Raw genomic sequence first — 27,827 nt, 5'->3', positions numbered from 1 at the left:
TTTCTAAATTCTCCACCAGAAATGCAGAATTCTAAAAAAGAGTTTTTAGAGATGTTTTTTGGAAGTTTCCATTCATCACTCCAATCTGGACTCCAATTTTATAGGCCTATAGTGTGGTGGTCACACAAGCTACCTCCACCATCAGCCTGGGAACTTCCTTTGCATCTCTCTTATGGGATTCCACTTTCCTCCTTCATTTTGATGGAGTATGTTTATCTCTCTGTAGCTTCTCAAGAAAGGGTACACTGGAAGTAAATTTGATATCATCACCTCTGAAAATTTCCTTACATTTACCCTCAAACAGGATTGACGGTTTGGTGGCTATAGAATTCTAGGCTGAAAAGATAATTTTCCATCAGAACTGTGTTACAGCTTCAAATGTCACTGTTGTGATATTCGAAGACATTTTGACGCTTAAACCATTGCACATTACCTAATTTTTCTTGGGGACCTTTTATTTTTTTTTTTTCTAATTTTGTTTTATTTTTAAACTTTACATAATTGTATTAGTTTTGCCAAATATCAAAATGAATCCGCCACAGGTATACATGTGTTCCCCATCCTGAACCCTCCTCCCTCCTCCCTCCCCATACCATCCCTCTGGGTCGTCCCAGTGCACTAGCCCCAAGCATCCAGTATCATGCATTGAACTTGGACTGGCAACTCGTTTCTTACATGATATTTTACATGTTTCTATGCCATTCTCCCAAATCTTCCCACCCTCTCCCTCTCCCACAGAGTCCATAAGACTGTTCTATACATCAGTGTCTCTTTTGCTGTCTCGTACACCGGGTTATTGTTACCATCTTTCTAAATTCCATATATGTGCGTTAGTATACTGTATTGGTGTTTTTCCTTCTGGCTTACTTCACTCTGTATAATAGGCTCCAGTTTCATCCACCTCATTAGAACTGATTCAAATGTATTCTTTTTAATGGCTGAGTAATACTCCATTGTGTATATGTACCACAGCTTTCTTATCCATTCATCTGCTAATGGACATCTAGGTTGCTTCCATGTCCTGGCTATTATAAACAGTGCTGCGATGAACATTGGGGTACACGTGTCTCTTTCCCTTCTGGTTTCCTCAGTGTGTATGCCCAGCAGTGGGATTGCTGGATCATAAGGCAGTTCTATTTCCAGTTTTTTAAGGAATCTCCACACTGTTCTCCATAGTGGCTGTACTAGTTTGCATTCCCACCAACAGTGTAAGAGGGTTCCCTTTTCTCCACACGCTCTCCAGCATTTATTATTTGTAGACTTTTGGATCACAGCCATTCTGACTGGTGTGAAATGGTACCTCATAGTGGTTTTGATTTGCATTTCTCTGATAATGAGTGATGTTGAGCATCTTTTCATGTGTTTGTTAGTTAGCCATCTGTATGTCTTCTTTGGAGAAATGTCTATTTAGTTCTTTGACCCATTTTTTGATTGGGTCGTTTATTTTTCTGGAGTTGAGCTGTAGGAGTTGCTTGTATATTTTTGAGATTAGTTGTTTGTTGGTTGTTTCATTTGCTATTATTTTCTCCCATTCTGAAGGCTGTCTTTTCACCTTGCTAATAGTTTCCTTTGATGTGCAGAAGCTTTTAAGGTTAATTAGGTCCCATTTGTTTATTTTTGCTTTTATTTCCATCTTGGGGACCTTTTAAAATCTCTTTACCCTGATTTTCTAAAATACCTCAATGATATACCTTAGTGTGGGGGTCTTGAAGATTCCCTGTGTTGGGCACTTGGGGGCTCCTTTTGATTTAGAACCTCTTAGTTTTGGGGAATTTGGAGGGTATTATTTCTTCGCTCCCTTTCATTTTTCTCTTTTGAGACTTTCTAGATTGATATTTTCTTCTCTTCTAATTTCCACCTTTTTTTTTTTTTTCTGTTCTGCTTTTGTTGAAGAGTTCCTTGAATTTATTTTCTAACTGTCCTACTGACTTTTCAAAATTTCTGAAGTTGTATTTTTTCAACTTGTTCCTTGGATAATCTCTGGTACTGCCTCTTTGTTCTTGTCTTAGGTATGCTGTATCTTCTTTCATCCCTCTGAGACTTATAAAGATATCTGAAGGCGTTTTCAGCTATTATTTGTGTTAAGAGGATTTTCTCAAATGCCTGGTGATCCCTAGTTGTTATTTCATGTGTGTGTGTGTGCGCTTAGTCACTCAGTTGTGTCTAACTCTGACCTCATGGATTGTAGCCCGCCAGGCTCCTCTGTCCACAATTTTCCAGACAAGAATACCGGAGTGGGATTCTCCAGGGGATATTCCCAACGCAGGTCTCCTGCATTGCAGGGAGATTCTTTACCATCAGAGCCACTAGGGATGCCCCCATTTCATATATAACCAATATAAATTATTAATGGAAGTTTTTACTTTTAGATACAAAGTTTTGCAGTGTGTATTTTCTACTTACAGCACATCTCATTTCTGACTAGCTGCAGTTTAAATGCTTGACAGACTCATGTTGTGAGTGGCTACTGAACTGGACAGTGGAGCTACAGAGGGAGTGGAGATAAATGTCTCTGATCTACCACATTTAACAAGAGTTCAAGGATATTTTTTCAAGTTAACACAAACATCCCCAGATATATTTATATGGCTATGTTGTCCTCAAGAAAAATGACACTAACATGCTTTCTGGCAGCTGTGTGAGGGTGAACATTTCCTCATTTCCATGTCAACAATGGGCAACATTCTTTCTGAAGCTTCTCTAGTGATTCACTTCCTCTCAGACTGTGGAGGAGGATACGGTCACCAGAGCCTCAGTGGGGCTGATCCCTCAACTGAAGCAGATCTTAACCACTGCATTTTTGGGGAAAGCAGTGTGTTGTGTCTTTACCTGATGTCAGAAACGCAAGGGTACCGATTGTTTCATTGGACATGATGTTATGGAAACGTGCTAACTGTCCAAACATCTGTAGGCCTGCCTCCTTCTCTCGGCGGGCTTCTGGAGTCAGATTGTCCCATTCACCTCGGTCCTTCTCAATTTGCTGAATCTTTATCTTGCTCAAATACTACAGAAAGCAGAGGTGGAATGGATCAGAGGACAAAGCGTATTGAAAGGAAGATGATATTTAAGAGGTCCTATTTAAAATCTAGTCCACTAAGCTGGGAAAACCAAGGACTACAGAAGAGACAGGAGACTATTAAGTTTACAAAGAAATTGTGGAGAGATTTCCCTGGTGGTCCATTGTTTAAGGTTCTGTGCTTCCATGGGTTCCTGGTTTGGAAACTAAGATCCTACATGCCGCATGGCACAGCCTTTAAAATTTTTTTTAAAAAAGAAACTGTGGAAACATTGTTTCAGTCTGGGGAGAGTAATGGGTTATTCCCCTGGAAATATTATAGTCTATGAAACAGAAAGGAGGATAAACAGTATATGAAACATTGATAAAAGCAAACAGGCTACAGGGAAAAAAGGTTGACCCCGTCCTGAAAGAAGGAAAACAAAACCACCCCCCAAAACTGCTTATGAAAAAACAAAGCTCTATCAAATATGCAAGATGTCTGGAAGGAGAACCATAAATATTTAAAACCCTCTACTTCTCATCACTCTTGCTGTTGCAGCAAGCATGTTATGCTTATAGTCCCATGGAGATGCCATCTGTGTCATCTGTTCTGTTATATAGCTTTTGCCGAGAAAGGTCTATTTATTACAGGACTTGTTTTCTAAGGCAACAGATCTAAAAATCTTCAAGTATGGGATTATGATCAAAGCAGAAGCATTTTTTCACAATTTAAATACAAGTTACTGGGAGACCGATAATCAACACGAGGCCAGTGTGGGCTATCCGACAGGCTACCCTCATGACTTACCTGCTCTGTCTCCCTCTGGGTCACTGCCCTGTCTTACACCTGTTGCAGATAAAGGGAATTTTTATAGGAGCAAGTAGCAGCTCCACAAGAGATGGTTAAGCTGAAGGAGCTGAGTGGCCTCTAGTGTATGTAGTAAAACTCATGTTTCAGATAGAGCTAAAGATTTGGGAAGCAGTGTACAAACGAAAAATACTGATGATTTGGAGTCTCTATGTGAAAAAAATTACCCAAACCAGAGACTTTTTTCAAATAGTGGCATAAAAGTCAGAGTCTTTTAGGAAAGAGGGGTAAGGATCATTGCTTTAGTTGGTCACTGTTACCAATGTCTTGCAATGGAAGAAAGCTGAAAGTCACTAACTGAATGAAGATTCTCTGATTTCTTTCTGTAGTGCTGGACTGATTAGTTGGGCCAGTCTGGCCTTTTTTCACACTTTCTTTTCCACTCTGCCAAAATCTCATCCTAGCTCGTAAGGCTTCGATGACCCTTGATCTTGGTCTCTAATGGAAGAATATCTATCAAATTAAAACGGCAAGGTTGGCAGTAATTACTACTTTCAAAATTTTGGTGTCCAAGACAGGTGCTTGGGGCATGAGGATTGCTCTGTTATGACTAAGAGGTAAAAAGTATGTATGATGGTATAAGAGCAGTTAAATCTGTTTTACCTGTATGGCTTCATCCAGAAGGAAGATGGCATCATTCATTAGCAGGTTAAGAAAGCGGAGGAAGAGTGGGGGATTCATGGCTTCTAAATTCTTAGAGGCATAGTCAGCCAAATCCTGTAAGACCCAGCCCAAGAGAAAACCAGTTTAGTCTTGAATCACAGCCCACTGGGGCTTATCTGCAGCGAAGATAACTCAGTTTTGGTTTCAACAAAAACACTCTCACCTTAATGCTCTCTCGATAGGTATCTGTTCCCCACATGTACTTGAGGATGGGATACATGGGGCGGCGGTAATTAAACTTCTGCTCAAACTGATGGGGGTCTCCTGGAGTAAGGTACAGCAAAACATCAGCAAAGCCAGTGCCATTAGAGAAAGAATACGAGCTTATGTCTATGTGCGGACAGATGGATATCAATCCTGTCTAACTCTTTGCGACCCCACATACTGTAGCCCACCAGGCTCTTCTGTCCATAGGATTTCCCAGGCAAGAAAGATGGAGTGGGTTGACATTTCCTCTCTCCAAGGGATCTTCCTGACCCAGGGACTGAACCTGTGTCTCCTGCACTGGCAGGTGGATTCTTTATCTCTGAGCCACTGGGGAAGCACTATGTCTATGTGTAGCCATTTTTAGAAAATTCTGAATGTGTTAAGGATACTGGTAAAGCCAGTCCTGGGAGTTTATAAAGATCTAGAGTTGTAGCCAAGTGTTTACTTATTTCCTTATCGACAGAACAAGAGGGAGACAGATATAAAGGATACAGACCTCAGAAAAGGATGAGGACTGAGCTGCAAAATAAAAGCCAAGGGAAACAAATGCTTTCACATCCAAACATAGAGTGCTTATCTGACTCGGAATGAGGCCTCTGAGCTAGCCATTGTGGCAGTGACAGCCACGTGCAGCATGGGCCACTAAGTAATCCCCACATTCTTCATGGATAACATCCCAGCTCTGGGGCCAACTGGGTCCTGATTACTCTGAAAAATCAGGCCAGGAGCTGAAAATCTGAGGCTTGTACAGCTTTTGACATGCCAAAGGTACCACTAGAGCTCTACAGGCTGGGTCATAATAATAAAGGAGGAGTGTGGGATTTGGAGTCAGAAGACTTCGGTTTTCCTTCTGGGTCCACTTAATGCAAGTCTCTTAAATCTTTTTCAACTTCTATTTTCTCAGAAAATAAAAGTTATTATAATTCACCCTCGGGATTTCCCTGGTGGCCCACTGCTAAGACTCTGCATTCCCAAGGCAGGGAGCCCAGGTTCATTCCTTGGTCAGGGAACTAGATCCCACATGCCTCAGTTAAGAGTTTGCGTGCTGCAACTAAAGATTCCACACGCCACAACAAAGACTGAAGATCCTGCAAGCCACAACTAAGACCCTGAGCAGCCAAATAATTATTTTATAATTCATCCTCTAGTATTACAACCAAAGAGTTGTAGTGGCCATAAAATAATTGCAATGTTCACTGTGAAACTTCTTATATATATATATGTATATATATAAAATTAAAATTTACATATACTATCTCAATCATCACTTCAACCCCATTTTATAAATGAGGAAACGAAGTCTCAGAGGTGAGCAAGTAACGAAGTCCAAATTCTAATACAGAAAAGCAGTCAGTAAAATGCTAAATCTCTCTTTAATGTTAACTGTATTTATCACCAGATGGTAGGACACTCCCTTTAAAGGGGTCTTAAATAACTGCTTTGCTATCTTGTTTACTGCTTGAGATGGGGTAATGCTTAACTCAAACACAGCATCTCAAGGTTAGAGCTCAAAAGGCCATGAGAGAAATTAGGCAATGTTTCCTGCTGTTATTCTTAATCTAACAAACTAGGTGAGTTAAGACTGTCTGGACAAGGTAAAAGAATACGTCAATCAGTACACTGTCTTACTCTTCACCATTCTGTCATTTTGAGGCAAGAAAAATATACAGACTCAGGTTTTAACTGGACAGCCATCAGCCGTGTCCGACTCTTTGCGACCCCATGGACTGTAGACTACCAGGATTCTCCATCCATGGGATTTTCTAGGCAAGAGTACTGGAGTGGGTTGCCATTTCCTTCTCCAGGGGAATCTTCCCAACCCAGGGATCGAACCTGGTCTCCCACATTGTAGGCGGACACTTTACTGTCTGAGCCACCAGGGAAGTCCATCAAAAAATACAGTAAAGTTATTAAGAGTATATGTCTTTCTTTTTTAAAGTGAGATAGATCTGATTCTACCACTTAGTTGTATGACATAAACAAATAATCTTTTTTAAGTATCCATGTCTTCACAGGGAAACAGGGATAATACAGTAAAACTTTCCTGTATTTTTGACAAGGAAATTTTGACAAGGTGGTGACAAGGAAACACTGTGAAAAAAGCACTTAGCATCAGGTAACACATGGTAGATATTCAGTAAATGATGGCTTATGGTATTTTCCATTTAAAAACTGATTAAGCAATGCATTAGCTTCTTGGTTCTAGATTGCTTTACCTGTAAACTCAATGTCCACAAAGACCTTGATGAGAGCTTCTGCAAGGTGGGATGCATAGGGAAAGTTGCAGAACACACGTTTCCGGTGGAAGACACTGGATACTAAAGGATTTGGGGTCTGATCCATGTGGGGCATCACTGCTTCCAACACCTCAGCCAGTTTGGCCCTTAGGTGGGGATTCTTCATCCTATGAATAGGACAGAAAGCAAACTGAGCAAGCAGAAAACTTTACTCCCAAATTTATAACTTGTTTTTCTCCACGTGAGGAATCAAAACATCATATCATCATATAATATCTGTAGAGAGAGTTACAGGAGAAAACAGTACTGAGCAGTTTTGAGTCTGTCACTTTCTTGGGGATACGCAGAGTATACCATTCAGTTCTTAAGATCACAGCTTACCAATCATGAGGGTGAGTATGTAAGTTTTTATTTAATGCTTTGCCTTTCTGTTTATTTCTCTTTAATAATGTATTACTTACTGTTTACTATTCTCTGACAGCTTCACCTGGGATAAACTTGCCTTTCCAGGCTTTCTGGGGGTAAGGACCAGGATATAATTAATTATTCTACATTATTTACAATGCATACCAGGTGTGCCTAACACTTGTTGGTTTAGAATTTCTCACTAGGCCCGTTCAGTTCAGTGGAGGAGTGGGTTCTATCTACATCTCCCCTACACGGCTCAGGGGACTGTGGCTCTGTGCAGAAAATTCTCACTTACGTACACATTGTTTCCTTTGGTCTACCACCACCAGGAAATCAGAGAAGCAACTCTACAGGAGGTCAGTGAGCATCTTCCTTTGGGAAAGAGGACTGCTGCTGCTGCTGCTGCTAAGTCGCTTCAGTCGTGTCCGACTCTGTGCGACCCCATAGACGGCAGCCCACCAGGCTCCCCCGTCCCTGGGATTCTCCAGGCAAGAACACTGGAGTGGGTTGCCATTTCCTTCTCCAATGCATGAAAGTGAAAAGTGAAAGTGAAGTCACCCAGTCATGTCCGACTCTTGTTGACTCCATGGACTGCAGCCTACCAGGCTCCTCCGTCCATGGGATTTTCCAGGCAAGAGTACTGGAGTGGTGTGCCATCGCCTTCTCCGGGAAAGAGGACTAGAAGCTGTGAATGTAAGTCTTGAGATCAGAGAGCATTTACCCAAGTTTACTGCTCATCCAATTCAGGACTGTAGAGCAAACTTTGTTATCAGATATTAGAAGATCATCAGCGCCTGGCAAGTTCTCTGGCATGAAGGTTAAGTATTTTAACCAGGGACTAGCAGGGGAATTCCCATCTGGTACCTTATATGCAGGTTCAAATTCTCTGTGGGCAAAGTCCTTTGTTTATTATGCCTCTCAAGTATGGGATTTTGGGCTACTCATAAGGATAGTCAGGTGATTCATTAATGTTAACACAACTTCTGAAGGCAACCCCTTATGAGTCAGGCTTGTTTATTTCTTGGCTTAGAAGTCTTCTGAATGTTTCACAGCTCTGCACTGTGACAGAGCCACGCTTTCAGCACTTCACCTTTCTATGCTTCCAGTGAAAATGGTGATAAAATGAAGGACATGTTCCAAGGAATCTGCCGATGTCTCCAAGATGTCATCGGCAAAGCGACGGAGAAAAATGAGGAAATCACCCAAGTTATCTGCAAAAAATTCTGAGAAAGAAAATTTTCACTGGAATTAGCCAAACATCTGACTCTCTGTATTAAGCAATATTTATATTCTTCTCTTTTACTCTACTTAGTGAAGGTTTACAAGAACCCCAAATGTTTTACAGGTACTAGGAAGGATGATAAGTTAAAAAAAATGCAGAATCTCCTTTGAATGTAAGGCAATTTTTAGTTTTATCCAAGTAAATTGAAGAACAGTAGAGATATAAAACGTTAACATACCAGTGCAGTTTAAGAAAGTACACTGATGGATATATATTTCCACACTCAAGGTTAACTGTGAGTTAAAATAACCCTTCAGATGAAGAATCTTGAATAGAGATGAAAACATTAGATGACTATGGTCATCAGTCTCTGGGGTGCTCCACTGATCCTAGCCTTCTTGTATTTATGCCCTTGTATATCTCCTCTTCCACTACTCCAGAGATGATGGCATGTCATTTCCATAATTAGGTTATAAAAGCCTACAGCTTCCATTTTTTCCCCTGATCTGAGAGACGACAGCTGCCATACCATGAATAGTTACTAAAGAGAGTCCTGTGTGGCCTGGAAAAGAAGCCAGCAAGCAACTGCGATCTGCCAGCAACCACATGACGGCTTGTAAGCAGATCCTCCAGCCCTGGTCAAGTCTTCAGATTCCTATGGCCCTGGTGGATAGCCTGGCTGCAACTTGGACCATGTAGCTAAGCTGATCCTGGATTGCTGACCTGAGGGAACTGTGTGTAATAATGTTTGTTGTTTGAAGTTGCTATGTTTGGGGTAATCTGTTACTCAGCAATAAATGACTAGTACAGGGATTAAAAGCATGTAACCTGTACCAAGGGGAAAAGAAGTGCAAGCGGATAAATGAGGAGTTTGGGATTAACACATACATACTACTATATGTATGTAGGACATACTGTGTAGGTCCTGTGCTATACAGTAGGTCAACAAGGACCTACTATAGCACAGGAAATTTCTCAAATTTTCCAATTATAAGGAAAAAAAATCTGAAAAAGTATGTATGTATGTATATATATAACTGAATCACTTTGCTGTACACCTGGAACCAACACAATATTGTAAATCAACTATATTCCAAGATAAAATAAAAATTAAAGAAAAAAAATGTAACCTAAATTTGATGGACAATATCTGCTGACCTCTCAACCAATATAACAGACATACACACTCTCCGTTCTGGGTTAACCAAGAGGAGATGACTTTTTTCCCCTAAAGACTAGCACAGGGGGGAGGGTTAGACAGATAAATTTATAAGTTGAATGACAAACTATATTAATGATAGAAACTAACAGCTCAGAAAACCCTGACTGCACTTCACCCTCTGAAGACTATTTTCTGATCTGCAGAGCAGTGGCAACATAACTGAGGAACCTGCTGTCAGTTCTCCCAGGCTCTGACCACAGACATTATCTAGGAGTTTGAGTTGTTTCTCCAAAAACAGCTGAATGATACCTAAGGTAGGATATTTTGTGTACTATACTTTCAAAGTGACCCAGTTAAACTCAGATGGCTATAAATAGGAAGTTCCCAAGGGACAGCCAGCTCACCTGGCACGTAAGCCAAAGAACTGTAGCCATCTGGCAAAGGAAAAGTCAGCTCCATCAGCTGTGAGCCCTCGTTGCCTATGGCCAGCTGAACCAGGAGAACAGCCATGGACACCTGCAAGTTTAGGCAGTTTTGTAGCATCTGCGGCTCAGTCATGGCTGTCTTGGTAGAAAGATAGACGGTCATCAGTCGTTCAAACTGCTCCCGGAGGTTGTCAGCAGCAGGGCTGGAACTTTGCTGAGCGTCCCGCCAGGCTACCTGCAGCCGATGCAGATTCTGGTTGATTTTTACCATCTGATCATGCAACCTGCCCTCAAGAAAGCAGAAGAGACTGGGTCAGAAGGCTCACACACAGATGGCTGAGTACAGACTATTTCTGAAAAACAAATCCTCACGTATTTATTCTTCCCTTTTAGGATGTAGGGCTGCAGTTGTGATGACACAGATATCACAAAAGTTACTGACAGGATCGGGCTGGGAACAGAGCACTGGAAAAATGTTATTCAACATATAGTTAGTTGCCTTTGGCTGAAATGCACTATCCAAAGAATAGTGGCTTGGCTGAGCAGGGTGTAGACTGGGCTTTTATTATGTACGATATATAATGATTAGGCAAGGTACAAGATAGTTTGACACCACCCAAGGGCAATGATTGTAGTTGGATGTGGGTATATGGACAGTCTTTTCATGGTTAGTAGAGAACTAAAGCTGGTGAGAATGGAGTCCAGATTAGCAGTGGTGGTGATGGTAGTAGTGGTTTAGTCACTAAGTTGTGTCCGACTTCTGCAACCCCATGGAATGAGGTCTGCAAGGCTTCTCTGTCCTTGGGATTTCCCAGGCAAGAATACTGGAGTGGGTTACCATTTCCTTCTCCAGGGGATCTTCCTGACCCAGGGATCAAACCCAGGTCTCCTGCACTGCAGGCAGATTCTTTACAGATTGAGCCACCAGGCACGTCCCAGATTAGCAATGACCACATGTAAACCAGAAGCCACCTGGAATGCAACCTGACAGCAGCTTCCAGTTCTCGGATGGTCAATAAAAATTAAATGATTCTTCAAAAAGGGTCATCCAAATGTTCTCTAATGAAAGGAAGACCCAGAGTTCAATGTCATGGAGAGTTGTGTCTGCGTGTACAGTCCAAACTCATTCTCTCTGGCCCCGTGGACGATGTCTAGTGTTAGCTAGCCAATAATGAGAAACTAGATGACTTTCACTTTCCGTTTTAATAGGTTAATAAATACATGGTAAGTTGTTATCTACTGTCTCATTTAAAATATCAATGACAGAGACAGAAAGTAATCTCTAGTAAAGATATAATTTCATTTTTTGAAAAATCTGATGAGCTTTGAAAAATGCTATGTCATTTTAAGTTTCCCAAAAAGGCATTAAAAATTGCTGTCCTCAATATGCCTTCCTATAGGCTATAACTATGAGTGAGTAGCTATTTTCCCCCTTATTTATAAAATGTTCGTCAAATTCAGCTAAATCAGAGCGGGGAAAAAAAAATCATAGAACGACATGCGGTTAGCCAGAACCAGACCATTTTCGGAAGTTACACACCTTAGCTTTCAAATTTTCACACATCCAGAATCCTCTTTGATACACAGATTTTTATGATCGTTCTGAAATCTCTTAAAACACTTCTTTTTGTCAATTTTGTCTCTCTATACCACAGAATAAAGCTTTCTCTTTTTTCATCAGGCATAGTAAGTAATGAAAATTGAAGAGCAGAATGTGAAATATTAAAGGAAAATTCCACTTGTGGGGATGACAAAAGGAAGATAGTGATTTAAAAATGTGCAGATCAAAAGAAATATATAGTGTATCTTTACACTATATTTATATAATATACTGTATCTTTAATAAAAAAGTTTAACAGGTCAAAAATGTAAAATAAATTCAAGGTACATGGATAAAGCCAGTTGATCTAGACACAGATTAATGCGTATAATGCCTTTTCCTTTTAGATCCTAATGTAAGCCTTCAGAATAAAGTGAGATTATTATAATACTCACTTTTAACCTTCTGATATCAACACAACCAAACAGTTCTTTCCTAATGACATCAGAGGAGCTACCTGTGAAATCCCAAGTACAAGGTGTACTCTGTCAGGACAAGGTTCTCTGTTACAAGGTTGTAGTTCTGGGGAAACTTTGGCTCCTGTACAGCTGGAATCAAACAGGTCTCTTTGTCCAAACCTCAAAGAAATGAAAAGGAAGAGTAAATGTCTTGCCATAGACATCTATCTTGGCTCCAGTGTCCCCTTATTCTAGTTCAACTTCCATCCTGCTTCCAGTGAACTGAGTAATATCTTCTTAAAAACAGATCTTGTAACATTCCTACTCTCTTGGTCTAAAAATGTCTTTTAGTTTCTGTCTATAGCAATGCAGTTAAATCTTTTTAGCTTGGTCATGAAATCATCAAATATTAAAAGGAATGATAGACAGCACTGTAGATTTTTCCAGGAGATAGGTAATCATTTGTTACTATTTTGTGCTTTTTTGTATATAAGATTATTTGCTTTTGAGCATGTGTTATTTTTATAATTAGAAGAGCTAAAAAACTGGGAGGAAGTACATAATAATTAAGAGTGATTCATTCTCAGTGGTAGAACTAACAGTGGTTTATTTCCTTCTTTTCACTTCTCTGTATTATTTGAGTTTTCTCCAATTTGGCTTCAACATTCTTTCTCCCCAGGCTTATTTCCTGCCAGTTTCCATACCCCTTCCCCCAGCTACCCCATGTTCTAGCCATGTGGAGCTTCCCATTGTTCTTAGTTGTTTCACAGCTCTGTACCTTCACAGTTATTTCCTCTATAAAAGGGATTCCTTTGCTTGATAAACCCAACACATTTTTCAAGACTCAACTATGAAGACCTCCACCTTCTGCAGAATTCATCATTTACTCCCTTCTCTGGATTCCTAGCCCTAGACCGTATTATGATGATCTGTTAACATATCTGCCTCCTTTTGGAGCCTTTGAGTTCAAAAAGGACAGGGACTGTCCTTTATTCATTTTCCTAAGAATGAATGAATGAGTGAATATCCAAGTCTGCCAAATTCAGAGAGAAGGTCTCAGTAAAGCATAACATCTAAAACTATCAGTTTTTAAAAGTCTGCCTTTTAAAAATTTATAATGGCTTTTCTTTTTGCCTTATCTTCTTTGAGAATGAGGGACCTTTGTGGAAAAGGATATGGAAGTGAAGGCCTTATGTTACACACACACAGTTTTGAGAAGACCAGCTCCCCCCTACCTCTCATGTGTACATTTTTAATTTTTCGTTCTTCATCATTCAACTCCTTCAGGGCACAGTAAGTAGGATTAAAGGTGAGGAGCCGAGAGGATCTGGGTTTGCAAAATGGCTGGCATAGCTTCAGGAGAGCAGCACCCAGATTCAGAAAGAAGGCATCCGAGGCATACATTTGGAAGAAGATTTCTGGCATCTGATTGGCCCAAATCTTGGTGCGGCCTGCGTTTGCATGCAAACAGTTTCCGAGCCAGGACAAGATACAGTGTTTGGTTTCTGGAGAGAGCTGGAGTAGGTTCTTCAGCATCTGGTAGATCTTTTCATGGTACCGAGCCATGAACTGTTTAACCAGAAAACACAACCACAGAACATTCCAGTTGCACAATCCTAATATTTGTTACTCTCAAACCTTAGCCACTGGCAATTTCCAAAAATGAATCCTGATCTTTCCCTTACTCTCCCTGTGCCTTACCCTGCCCCCCACCATTCTGATTTAAAAAAAGTAATAATAATTCTGGGCATGTGTAAGTCTTCCTGATGAGCTGCCAAACTACAGCTAGCATTTACATAGCTTTAGAGTAGGGGCAGAGTAGGGGCTGGTAAACTTTCTCTTCTGAAGGCCAGATGATAACTGTTTTTGGCTTTGCATGCCATATGGTCTCTGTACCACCTATTCAACTCTACCACTGCGGCATAAAGTCAAGCCATAAACAATACACAGAAATATGTCTAGGTTCAATACAACTACTTACAAAAAAAGGCGGCAGGCTGGATTTGACCACTGCTATAATTTGCCAACCTCTGCTTTAGAAAGGTGTGATGATGGCAGATTTAAACTGCCCCCAGTTCAACCACTGATTGCCGTATGTTGGCCAGACTTATACCATATAATTTATGCTAGGAAGCCCAAACAGAGATGACACAGGGGAAAGGAGGAAAAGGAAAACGATTTGGCTTTTAAGCTGGAGTTCATTCAGAAGATTTTAGGACCTGAAGTTTTAAGAAATACCTTGGTGAGGAAAATGAGAATTGAGAGCAGGTGACTGTGCTACAACACAGGGCAAAGAATAGTAGCAGCTCATTCTGAACCAAACAAGGGTCTGTCCTCTGCTCTTAGTGCACGCTAAAAAGAGGGCCATTTCTTTACACGATTACGTAGAGAGTCACCCAGATCAATCTGCTTTCCCAAAAGGCTCAAGTAGCCTTGTCTGCATTTGCTTCCTGAGGAAACAATACTTAAGAGATTGGGGACTGGAATGCACCAGGAAACAGCTCCACCTGATGAATGTTGGCCTCTTGTACTTTGATCTCCTGGGGACTGGAACGAGATGGGTTCAGGAAGTAGCCATGATTTTCTATGACTCCCGGTGTCTTTAATAAGCAGGAGATATTCAAGATTACTCCTAGCAAGGTCTTCTGGTACATCTGTCCATTACTTGGATCCTTGGGCTGAATGTAGTCTACGAAAACCTGTAGGAAAAGACAAGTCCTAGTCAATTGTCTGTATGATGAGGTAAGTGATGGGGTGAGAGAGCTTCAAAGAGTTAGGACTATACAGCAACCAGGACTTCCCTGGTGGTCCAGTGGTTAAGGATCTGCCAATGCAGGGGACGTGGGTTCGATCCCTGATTGGGGAACTAAGATCCCACAAGCCACATAGCATAGCCAAAACAAAACAAAACAAAAAAAGACTATGTAACAACCAATGTACCTTTCTTATACAATAGGTAATATTACAGTGCCCTCAGGACAGGGAAGCATAAGCTTCCAACTCAACTGAACACATGTGAACTTTCAGACCTACCTTGGCCATATCCTTCTGCTTAGTGAAATAGAGAAGAATGTCCAGATACGCGTACAGTAGAATCTGGCAGAGTTCTAGATCTTTGATTCGGCTCGATAAAATGTCAAACACTGGAATCATGACTTCTGGAAATGTTCGAACTTCCTCATCTAGTATCAAAGCTTCGATGACCTCATCCAGAAACTCAGCTACACTTTCAAAATCTGATGGAAGACAAACAAGAGAGAGGAGGCCAAAGGAATTTCTATATGCCTTTACACACAACTCTTTACTTTGCTGAACTTTTGATAATTCTACTGGTATTGAAACCCATTTTATTCATTTATGCTGGAACCATAGTGCCTCTGAGGCTTTTTAATGCAATCAGAGGAATGTTACAGAAATCAAATGCAGACGCTCACAGATCTTGCTTATGTACTCACGGCCTCCTAGGATGGCTTCCACCATCAAATCTACCAGCTGCTCGTGGATGTTTTGGTCAACATAGATCTCTGGGGTGAGGAGGACTGTTCGGGTATTGGACACAGTGAGGTTCCTGCACTGTACTGCAAAGGGTAGCAGGTTCTCTGGAACTTTGGTAATCTGGAAACAGCAACAAAGACAGGGAAGATGCTAGCTCTGTGACCTGGCACAAAGGCAGATACAGCAAACAGAAGGGGAAAGACACTGTGTCTCAAAACAATAGGGCTTTGGTATGGATGCTTGAAAAGCCATGAGAGTTCATTCCTTGGGTTAAGGAATCACCTCTTAGAAATTCTATTGCTGGAAGTGATCAAGCTTAGTCTACTCTGTTATACACACCTCAGTAGAAATGAATTTATCAGATTTTTTTTTTTATAAAGGTGTGATTTTTTAAAGACATTTGTAGAAAGAATAATAAGAGGCATTTGTTAACTGGGGAATGGGAAGACCCCAAGCCACAGAAAAGGAGAGATTAAAACTTCAGAAAACAAACTAACAGGACCTCTGATATCCAGTTTCAGATACACTGTGATGTATACAAATTAATATAAAAGACACTGATCCAATCCTCTGGGTTACATCATACCCAAGAGTACTTAATGGCAATGATTCCTTTACCTCTTCCTTGGCTCTTTGAAAGCAGGAATAAAGGTAACAAAAAATGTGCTTCTCCCCTGCATCTCGATCAGCAGAGAGATTCAATGTTGTAGAAGAAGTCATGTTAATCAAGTGGTTGCCTGGATCTTGAAGTAATAAGCGAGTGAAGACAGCCTATTAGGAAAAATAAATAAATGAGAATACTAAATCACTGCAAAGTTAATGTAACTTTGCATTACATTTTTATTTATTTTACATAAATAATTTTTAAATTTTTATTTATTTTTACATTTTATTTTTTTACTGAAGTATAGTTGATTTACAATGTTGTGTTAGTTTCAGGTGTACAGGAAAGTGATTTAGTTACACACACACATACATATCTATTCTTTTTCAGATTCTTTTCTATTATAGGTATTATAAGATATTGAATGTAGTTCCCTGTGCTATACAGTTGGTCTCTGTTGTTTATCTATTTTGTATACAGTAGTGTGTATCTGTTAATTGCAAACTCCTGATTTATCTGCCTCCATCCCTGTCCACTGCAAAGTTAGTTTTAGAACATCAAGACATAAAAGATAATTTCGACACAGGTAATTATGAGAATCACAGAATGTAAAAGGGAAAAAAGGGCAGGAGTATAGATGCAGACAGAGAGAATGAACTTGTGGACACAGGGGAGGGAAGGGGAAAGTGGGGTGAACTGAGAGAGTAGCACTAACATAATACTGCCGTGTGTGAAATAAAACGCTAGTGGGAGCTGCTGTGTAACACAGGGAGTTCAGCTCAGTTTCAGAGAGGTGGGATGCGGAGGGTTGGTGAGAAGGCTCAAGAGGAAGGGGATATATGTATATAATACTTACAGATGATTCATACTGTCGTATAGCAGAAACCAACACAACATTGTAAGGCAATTATCCCTCAATTAAAAGAAATTATGTATACAAATTTAATTGTTTATATCATTATCCTAAAGCAAGCTTAAGTGTCTAGCATAGCCCCAAGCACAGAGTAAGCATTAAAAGAATATTTGTTGAATAGTGTGGAGAATGAGAGATTAAACTTATATGTGAAATCTACTGCTCTTCATGATTCCTGATTTCATTCAGACTTTATATAGACAGTTTAAACGTATGAAGTTAAACTACAAGTTGTCAAGTGTCTTCCCTACTAAACTTTCATCCATTTAATATTAATTAAGCACTTGTAAGGTAGAATGTAGTTTTGATTTTGAAAAAGATATAAAGAAAGAGAGGGGCCTTGGCCTCAATAAGTTAAGTGTCTATGGGAGAGAGAAGAGAGGTACATAGAAAAGCCACAACTTGGGATGGAAAGAGACAATTCTTATAAGAGATGCAAGAGATTACTCTAAGTGCCCAGAGAGAAAATAACAACTTATACCTGGTGAAACTTTGTAAACGGGATGACTTGTTAACTGTGTCTTGCAGGATGGGTAGATTTGGACATGGGACCATGGGTAGATGAGCACATCCAAAAGAGGGACAACACAGACAGTGTAAGAGACAGAGCTAAGAAAGCCATGGTTGGAGAATGGAGAGCAGAATTCAGCTGCATGGCTCATTTTTACTGAAGGCACATGTAAGGAATGGAAGAATGGTACCTGCTCTACGTTGTTCATATCAAGCCAGTCTTGATCTTCCAGGTCTACTGCCATTTCTTCCAAATACACACACCGGCTGGGGATGCCATTCCCACTTTTCAGGCTTGGGTCACCTGAGAAATGGTTTTAGTCTGATAGGTTAAGAATAATGCTTCTGCCTTACACAGACAACTGATCTTGACAGCATTTCTCTCGAATCCGAAGTTTGACTCAGGTAATATCAGAGTGATCTTGACACACAGAACAGTATCTACAGATTTAACCCCCCCACCCCAACCCCAAAGAGCACGTGCTTTGTTATAAACCTAACATCATGACATTTAAAGAGTAAATCCCAGACATCAGGAGTAGTTTGGGGGTTTAACTACAGACAGCGCACAGAGGGGAAACATTATCTAAATCTTCTTGGGGCTTGCATCAAAATGTTTAGATCACCTCTGAGAAGAAAACAGACTTGGCTACCATGCCCATCACCCTTTTTAAAGTAGAAAAGGCAGCAGAAGCTACACGGTCCAGTCAGAATCAAAACAGAAATGAAAGTTGTATGTGTGTCAAAATACTGCTTTAACAAAAGCTTCCTGGAAAATATAAATAAACCCTGTGTTCCTGGGAGTTTGGTGGGTTTGTTTAACCATCAGATACAGTAAGTTTCTAAGACTGAATCCTTAGCCCAAGCAGGAAAGGCAGAGTAGTGAATCCACTGGCTGCAAATCTGTAACTCACTGTTGTCCAGAGTGATGAGGAAGATCCTTTGGATCATGTGATTGATGTTGAGTTGCTCACATATTTCCTGCTGTGAACGGAATGAGCGGCTGATCTCAGCCACAGAGTAATCAAATTCATCCAGGCTCTCTGACACACTATTATCCGAGTCATCTGGGCTGGCTGGGAGTTCATCTGCCAGAAAATGTAAGTCATTAACAGTTACAATCCTCTGTTTAAGAGAAAACCAAGTATACATGATAAATGTCACCAAGTGGGGGAGGTTAATTTTGGATGTTAACTTATTAGTGAACATCTCAAGTCAGTCAACATCTTGTTTTTTTTTTTAATTAAGGTATCATTGACATATATTCATTCCAGGTGTACAACATTACAATATTTGTATACATTGTTAAATGATCACCACGATAAATCAGGTTAACATCTGTCACGCTACGTGCGTGTTTGCTAAGTCACTTCAGTTGTGTCCAACTCTTTGTGACCCCATGGACTGTGTAGCCCGTCAGGTTCCTCTGTCCATGAGATTCTGCAGACAAGAGTACTGGAGTGGGTTGCCATGCCCTCCCTCAGGAGATCTTCCCAACCCAGGGACTGAACCCACGTCCTCTTGTGTCTCCTGCGTTGGCAGGTAGATTTTTTACACTAGCGCCACCTGGGAAGCCCCTATGTCACCATAAATAGCTACAATTTTTTTTCTTATGGTAAGAACTTTTAAGATCTACTTTCTTAGCAACGTTCAAACACTCATGTAATACAGTATTGTTAACTACAGTCACCATGCTGTTCACTGCATCCTTATGACTATTTTATTACCGGAAGTTTGTACCTTTTGGAAGTCTTCACCCATTTTGTCACCCCCAACCCCTGCCTCTGGCAAGCCCAAATCTAGTCTGCCTGGTTTTTTTTTTCTTTTTAAATATTCCAATATAAGTGAGATCATATGGTATTTGTCTTTCTCTGACTTATTTGCCTCACACAATGCCCTTAAGGCCCATCTACTGTCCACCTGAATAATGCTGCAATGAACATGGGGGTGCATATATCTTCTCCAATTAGTGTTTCTGTTTTCTTTGGATAAATACCCAGAGGTAGAATTGCTAGATCATATGGTAGCTTTATATTTAATTTTTTTAGGAACCTCCATGCCGATATTTTCCACAGTGGCTGAACCAACTTAAAATCCCACCAACAGTGCACAAGGGTACCCTTTTCTCCACATCCTTGCCAACACATTATTTCTTGTCTTTTTGATAATAACCATTCTAACAAGCATGTGTGGTTTTGATTTACATTGCCCCAATTAATGATGTTGAGCACTTTTTCATGCAGATGTTGACCATCTATATGTCATCTTTGGAAAAACGTTCATTCAGATCCTCTGCCCATTTTTAAATTGGATTGTTTGGCGGTTTTTGCCATTGAGTTGTATCAGGAAACATCTTAAGTACAGAATTCTGAAATCCCTGGTTATAAAATCTACCATATTTCAAAAACTAAGTTTTATTTTTTCTACTCATAATTAATTGTATTCCATAATGCCAAAAGTAGCAACACTATCTTCCCTAAAGAATCCTAGTGAGCAAAGAATTATCTAATAGATCAATAAGCCTTTACTTATATTAAATATATGGCTTTTCCCTGATTTTAAGAGAACACGTTTTTCTTATTTTTAAATTTTTATTTATCTATTTTTGGCTGTGATGCTTGGCTTGTGGGATCTTAGTTCCCTCACCAGGGATCAAACATAGGTCCTTGGCAGTGAAAGCAGAGATATAACCACTGGACTGCCAGGAAATTCCCTTGCCTTTTAAACTTAATCAGCACCAACACCTCTCTGTTAGGTCATTTATAAGCCAACCTCATTCTTTTCAATAGCTGCCCTGTATTACACTGAATGCATACAATGTGATCTATGTAGCGACTTCTCAACTGATGGACATTTGTATTGTTTCCAATTTCCCATGATTTCAAACAACACTATACCACATATAACTTATTATTTTTGTGCACCTGTATAAGTACTTCTGTAGGATAAATTCACAGAAGCAGAACTGCTGGATTAAAAAGCCTGAATATTTAAAAGTTAACAAATATGTATTACCAAATTACTTTAAGAAAGACTACTCTGGGATTTCCCTGGTGCTCTAGTGGCTGAGATGCTCCCAATGCAGAGGGCCAGGGTTTAATCCCTGGTTAGTGAACTAGATCCCACATTTGTTGTTTTTGTTTAGTCCCTAAGTCACGTCTGACTCTTTGTGACCCCCAAGGATGGTAGCCTGTCAGGCTCCTCTGTCCATGGGATTTCCCAGGTAAGAATACTGGAGTAGGTTGCCATTTCCTTCTCCAGGAGATCCCACATGCCACAGCTAAAGATCCTGTGCAGCTGGACCTCATGCAGCAAAAAAGAAAACCAAAACCACTACAATTTACATGGCTACGAGTATATGGGGCTTCACCAGTACTCAGTGGTAAAAAATCCACCTGCAAAGCATGAGACTAGGGTTTGATCCCTGGGTCAGGAAGATCCCCTGGAGATCTTCTCCTAGAGAACGAAATGGCAACCCACTCTAGTAATCTTGCCTGGAAAATCCCTGGACAGAGGAGCTTAGTGGGCTACAGTCCATGGTCACAAAGAGTCAGACACAACCTGGCAACTAACAGCAGCACCAGTGTATGAGAGAGTGCCTGTTTAAAGCTTCACAAACTGCACAGACTAAAACTATCTAATTGTTGTCTTAATGGGCATTTCTCTAATGATTAGCTAGATTGGATTTTTTAAAGTAATTTGAGTATATATAAATTGTCCCCATTTTCAATTAGTTATTTTTTTCTTATTGATAGAATCCTTTTACTTTTTTATAAAGCAACTTAAAAGAGAGCTTCTCAGAATGGTGCTGATGCTAAAGGGGTGTATAAGTAGTGTTGCTCACTAAAAGGCACATGCAAGCCTGTATCTGCATTTTCCTTTGCTGATAAAATGGTTACTCTGAAAGTCTGGGCAAAATTCTCAGGTGCAAGAGTTGCTTCAGTGTGGTGAACTGAGCAAAAGTGAAGCTCAATACAGGAGGTCAAAGGTTTTGCTAGAGTACTAACTGCTGGAGGAAAACAGGTTAGACCTGGTGACCTGGCAAACTCAGTGTAAACAAACTAAGACAATGAGGTGCCGAAATAGTAACAGAAGGGCATGCACCTGACTTGTTCCCACTGCAATGCTCCCAATCCTAGCCAGCCTTACGTCTGTTTATGGCCAGAAGGATGAGTGTTCAGTTGCTCTGTTCCTATACCATTAAGGTCTCCTCTGAATTCCAAGAGTGACAAGCGCTGATTACCAAAACTTTCCTCAACCACATACTTAAAATTTCTCATTTCCTTATTTTCCCAATTCCACACTTTTCAATCTCCTAATCCAAGGGTTCCCATTCTGAGCCTATATTTTAGAAATCTGGGAAAGTTTTCAGAGACTGAGACTCAGAGCTGCCTCTTTCCATCACGTTAAAAGGTCAGCATTACATGTATTTCTTCTGTTTCATCTGTCTCTGTCTACTACTCATGTCTTGCTCTCACTTCCTTTTTATTCAATCCTAATCAGAGAGTAAGGCCATATGTACACAGTAGTATACATATCTGAACACTTCTGAAATAAACACAATAAAGGCAAAGTATAAATGTTTCTCCTTTCCTAAAAATAAAAAACACATCTTTTTTGGAGGGAGGAGAAAGGGAGCAATTTCTGGCCTGAAAGTTTGTGTATACGCTCAGAAAACTAATATATTTGGGAAATAGCATCCTAATTCTTCTAGTTCATATATTACCTATAGGGCGGAAGCTAGACTTGATCTTTACTTTGGTCCCAGATGAGGAAAATCACTTTTCTGATTAGTGAGATATTGTCCTAATTTTTTTCACATGAAGGGTAAGGATCAGATTTTCCTACAAGTCTGTTCTAAAAGCAGTAAGCTATGAAAGTGTAATGAAAAAGCATTTTACTTGAGATAAGACTCTGAAGCACTGGGCTTAAGAACAAACCTCATTTCTCTATAGGCTAGAAGGCTCTAAGTCTTCCTTTAACACACCTGCTGTCTACAGCTGCATGTGACTTGTTTCCCACACCTACAACTATAACCTGTTTCTTATGTTAAAAAAAATTTAGCATCTTTGTTAAGAATCTTTCGCTAGGTGATTTGTAAAACAAGAAAGCTTGACAGCTTTGGGAGCATGATGGGCATCTGTTATTCCAGAACCACCTGTTCTCTGGTCTTTTTAAGCCAGGGATAGGACAAGGAGAAGTCCCCCAAACCAAACAAACAACAAATATGAACAAAATGCCAACTTCTGCCCTAAATATAAATTCCAGTTGCAATTAAGGACCCAAAGGATATTTAATTTGGGAAGACCCCATTCTAGGTCATCTCATCCACTGCTACTGGCTCCTCCACTTACCAGACTGCTGCTTCAGCTGCTCTTTTTGGATTGCTGCAAACTGTTTGGCATCAGCCAAGGAGCCAAAAAGAGCAGCAAAGGGGTTACTTGAGATGTTGTTGTTATTCTCCTGGTCTGTCATTTCACTTTAAAGTATCCTCCATCCAGACCTAGGGGGAGGGGCTATAGAAAGGACAGGTATTAAGACGTGGAAGGGCAGATAACACAACAGTTGTGATAAAATCATTGTTGTTTCTTTTCCCATTCCTTGACTATGGTACATTTTAAAAGGCTTTGGGTAAGACTTGCCAACTTTTGTTCCAAGATTCAAGGCATTTTTGGCAAAATGGTTACAAACCGACCAACTGGACAAGCTGGCCTGATTTGGGGGTGGCTAAAACCAAGAAACTTAAAAGATGCTCAGGAATGCATTTATCTGTTGACATGTTCTATTTGCTATACCTTTAAAAAAAAATAGGTTAAATAGAGAGGATTATTAAAGTCAAAGAGGAAACTGAGCTACTAGTTGTAACAACAAAGTAGCACTTAAACATGACAAAAATTTCCCATAAATCTCTAGGCTGGTTGACTAGTTCTCATTCAGCATGAGCATAAAGTGGTGCTTGTGCTTGCTCAGGCTTCTGTGACTTAAGGGTTGGAGCCAGGAACTCCTCAGCTACACAGAAACTAAATGGAAGCCTATATGTCAGAAGTGGAATTGCAAACCAGGATAGGAATCAGATTAGGAGCATACCATGGGTTTTAAATCTATATTAAACAATCCATCTCTACTTCCTGGCTTATGACTACTGATGTTTCTTCCTCCAAGAACTAAATGGTCTTTGCTTAATTCTACATTTAACCTTCCCTGTTTATATGGTTTTGACAATACTGAAGAAACACAATTCCTGCTGTGTAATATGAAATAGATATATACCTCAAAGGTATTTAGAGGAGCTGACTGAGCCTGCATTTGCACTCTTCTGATAAAATTTCCTCATCCAAGCGCCAAGGGGACTCAGGGGTATAATGGGATGAGCAGAGCTCCCTGAAAGGCTTTCTCCCCTTTTGAAATTTTAAGCCCACAGCATAGAAATACAACCCTGAAAAGGGTGAGAAGAGACAAAGGGTATGAATATTCTGCTCACGAGGATGCTGAACTGCTACAAGGACAGAGGTTCTTAGAAGGAGTGGGGTCAGGGATACAAGGCAGGAGGCAAAAAGAACATTTGGTTTACCTTTAATTGAGGTAAGACTCCTTACGGAATCACACTAACAAAAGCTAATACAAGTTGAAAAGTTACTCTTTTTTGGAGAGAGACTATAACACTTTTTTTTTTGGACAGTGCTGAGGCATCTCTACCTGTTGCTTCGTGCTCCTCTGTTGAGCTTTCTGCCTAAAAGCTAATGGTTACTGAGCTGTAATGACAGTCTAGTCTCGTCTCAGCATGCTGTTAGTCTTGACTACTTCAAAGAACTCAAAGGTTAGATGTTGCTCTATATATTTTACTTTTTATTATGTATAGTTTAGTTGAGCTTAATCATGCAAAAAAGAAAGACAGCATAAAATTGGAGTTAACAATCCTTGCGAGGTCTTTCCTTCCCTTTAAACACTGCAGTGTTGTTCAGTCGCTAGGTTGTGTCTGACTCTGTGACTCCAGGGACTGCAGCACACCAGGCTTCCCTGTTCATCACTATCTCCCGGTGTTTGCTCAAACTCATGTCCATTGATTCCGTGATGCCATCCATCCAGATCGTCCTCTGTTGCCCCCTTATCCTCCTGTTCTTAACCTTTCCCAGCAACAGGGTGTTTTCCAATGAGTTGATTTTTTCCAACAGGTGGCCAAAGTATTGGAGTTTCAGCTTCAGCATCAGCCCTTCCAATGAAAATTCAGGGATGATCTCCTTTAAGATTGCCTGGTTTATCTCCCTGCTATCCAAGGAACCCTCAATCTTCTCCAGGACCACAGTTTGAAAACATCAATTCTTTGGCGCTCAGCCTTCTTTACAGTCTAACTCTCACATCCATACATTGCTACTGGAATAATCACAGCTTTGAATATATGGACCTTTGTCAGCAAAGTGATATCTCTGTTTTTTAATATGCTGTCTAGGTTTGTCATAGCTTTTCTTCCAAGGAGCAAGTGTCTTTTAATTTCATGGCTGCAGTCACCATCTGCAGTGATTTTAGAGCCCAGGAAAATAAAATCTGTCACTGTTTCCAATTTTCCCTCATCTATTTGCCATGAAGTAATGGGATCAGACGCCATGATCTTCGTTTTTTGAATGCTGAGTTTTAAGCCAGCTTTTTTACCCTCTTTGTTCACCTTAATCAAGATGCTCTTCAATTCTTCTTCGCTTTCTGCCCTTGGATGGTGTCATCTGCATATGAGGTTCCTGATATTTCTCCCAGCAATCTTGATTCCAACTTGTGCTTCATCCAGCCTGGCGATTCCCATGATGTACTCTGCACAGCAGTAAAATAAGCAGGGTGACAATATACAGCTTTGACGTACTCCTTTCCCAATTTTGAACCAGTCCTTTGTTTCATGACAGTTCTAACTGTTGCTTCTTGACCTGCACACAGGTTTTGCACGAGACAGGTAAGGTGGTCTGGTATTCCCATCTCTTGAAGAGTTTTCCACAGTTGTGATCCACAGTCAAAGGCTTTAGCACAGTCAATGAAACAGATGTTTTTCTGGAATTCCCTTGCTTCTTCTATGATCCAAAGGAAGTTGGCAATTTGATCTCTGTTTCCTCTGCCTTTTCTAAATCCAGCTTGTACTTCTGGAAGTTCTCGGCTCACGTACTGTGGAAGCCTAGCTTGAAGGATTTGAGCATTACCTTGCTAGCATGTGAAATGAGCGCAACTGTATGGTAGTTTGAACATTCTTTGGCATTGCCCTTACTTATTTCCCTTAATTCACATAGAAGCACCAAGAATTGTGTCACTGTTAGCGGACCACCACCTTACCTCTATCCTGAGGTACCCAGAAGAATGCAAAAAGTGTAGTGAGCTCTTTTTATTTTTCTGTCTCCAAAATATCAATTTCTTTTCAACATGACACCCCCAGTTTTCCTTTGAGGATCCACTCTGCTCCCAGTCCATGTGTTCAGAAGGGATGAGCTCGCCCATTAGCTCTAGGAATGGGCATATGAATCTGGCTTGGCCAAAAAGAATACAGCAGTCTCTAGCCAAAGGGACTGATTCAAGAGTGGGCACTGATTCTCTAGCAAGGCCTGTTATTAGATTGGTGCAAAGGTAATTGAGGTTTCAGACCATGAATTTTGTATCATTATAACTAGGCTCTAATACATCTTTATTAATTAAAATAGGAACCATTACAATCAACACATTTTTGCCAACAAGAAATAAATGTTTGTTCCTGTGGCATAAATGCTTCAGGATTCGATGAACTCTTGGGAAGCACTTTCTGCATCCTGCAGGTTGTGGCAATGTTTTCCTTGCACAAGTTGTCGAGTGCTCGCTTCGGCAGCACATATACTAAAATTGGAATGATACAGAGAAGATTAACGTGGCCCCTGCGTAAGGATGACATGCAAATTTGTGAAGCGTTCCGTATTTTTTGGACACCTTATCTTTGACAAAGGAGGCAAGAATATACAATGGATTAAAGACAATCTCTTTAACAAGTGGTGCTGGGAAATCTGGTCAACCACTTGTAAAAGAATGAAACTAGAGCACTTTCTAACACCATACACAAAAATAAACTCAAAATGGATTAAAGATCTAAATGTAAGACCAGAAACTATAAAACTCCTAGAGGACAACATAGGCAAAACACTCTCTGACATACATCACAGCAGGATCCTCTATGACCCACCTCCCAGAATATTGGAAATAAAAGCAAAAATAAACAAATGGGACCTAATTAAACTTAAAAGCTTCTGCACATCAAAGGAAACTATTAGAAAGGTGAAAAGGCAGCCTTCAGAATGGGAGAAAATAGCAAATGAAGCAACTGACAAACAACTAATCTCAAAAATATACAAGCAACTCCTACAGCTCAACTCCAGAAAAATAAACGACCCAATCAAAAAATGGGCCAAAGAACTAAATAGACATTTCTCCAAAGAAGACATACAGATGGCTAACAAACACATGATAAGATGTTCAACATCACTCATTATCAGAGAAATGCAAATCAAAACCACTATGAGGTACCATTTCACGCCAGTCAGAATGGCTGTGATCCAAAAGTCTACAAGCAATAAATGCTGGAGAGGGTGTGGAGAAAAGGGAACCCTTTTACACTGTTGGTGGGAATGCAAACTAGTACAGCCACTACGGAGAACAGTGTGGAGATTCCTTAGAAAACTGGAAATAGAACTGCCTTATGATCCAGCAATCCCACTGCTGGGCGTACACACTGAGGAAACCCGAAGGGAAAGAGACACGTGCACCCCAATGTTCATCGCAGCACTGTTTATAATAGCCAGGACATGGAAGCAACCTAGATGTCCATTAGCAGATGAATGGATAAGAAAGCTGTGGTACATATACACAATGGAGTATTACTCAGCCATTAAAAAGAATACATTTGAATCAGTTCTAATGAGGTGGATGAAACTGGAGCCTATTATACAGAGTGAAGTAAGCCAGAAAGAAAAACACCAATACAGTATACTAATGGATATATATGGAATTTAGAAAGATGGTAACAATAACCCGGTGTACGAGACAGCAAAAGAGACACTGATGTATAGAACAGTCTTATGGACTCTGTGGGAGAGGGAGAGGGTGGGAAGATTTGGGAGAATGG

The 27,827-nt window shown here is 40.3% G+C and overlaps 1 protein-coding gene across 2 annotated transcripts in view; it reads right to left on the bottom strand.

Annotated features, from left to right (window-relative positions):
• Positions 1 to 27,827, bottom strand: part of UBE4A (ubiquitination factor E4A) — a 42,832-nt gene that overhangs the window by 9,512 nt on the left and 5,493 nt on the right. For both annotated transcript variants that reach the window (XM_010830419.1, XM_010830420.1), the window contains exons 2-16: positions 23,065 to 23,226; positions 18,625 to 18,798; positions 17,902 to 18,014; positions 16,302 to 16,454; positions 15,644 to 15,803; positions 15,222 to 15,424; positions 14,696 to 14,887; positions 13,424 to 13,757; positions 12,248 to 12,368; positions 10,170 to 10,474; positions 8,472 to 8,604; positions 6,953 to 7,140; positions 4,693 to 4,793; positions 4,470 to 4,583; positions 2,830 to 3,004 (exon numbers count right to left, since the gene is read on the bottom strand). In XM_010830419.1, coding sequence (XP_010828721.1) covers positions 2,830 to 3,004; positions 4,470 to 4,583; positions 4,693 to 4,793; positions 6,953 to 7,140; positions 8,472 to 8,604; positions 10,170 to 10,474; positions 12,248 to 12,368; positions 13,424 to 13,757; positions 14,696 to 14,887; positions 15,222 to 15,424; positions 15,644 to 15,803; positions 16,302 to 16,454; positions 17,902 to 18,014; positions 18,625 to 18,798; positions 23,065 to 23,185 — 2,587 coding nt within the window. In that variant the 5' untranslated portion in view covers positions 23,186 to 23,226. The remainder of the gene's footprint in view (positions 1 to 2,829; positions 3,005 to 4,469; positions 4,584 to 4,692; positions 4,794 to 6,952; positions 7,141 to 8,471; positions 8,605 to 10,169; positions 10,475 to 12,247; positions 12,369 to 13,423; positions 13,758 to 14,695; positions 14,888 to 15,221; positions 15,425 to 15,643; positions 15,804 to 16,301; positions 16,455 to 17,901; positions 18,015 to 18,624; positions 18,799 to 23,064; positions 23,227 to 27,827) is intronic.

The sequence above is a fragment of the Bison bison genome, unplaced genomic scaffold (assembly GCF_000754665.1).
Source record: "Bison bison bison isolate TAMUID 2011002044 unplaced genomic scaffold, Bison_UMD1.0 scf7180017864518, whole genome shotgun sequence".
NCBI classification, from domain to species: domain Eukaryota; kingdom Metazoa; phylum Chordata; class Mammalia; order Artiodactyla; family Bovidae; genus Bison; species Bison bison.
The sequence above is the reverse complement of the archived record's forward strand: the minus strand, read 5'-3'. Positions and strand labels throughout refer to the sequence as shown.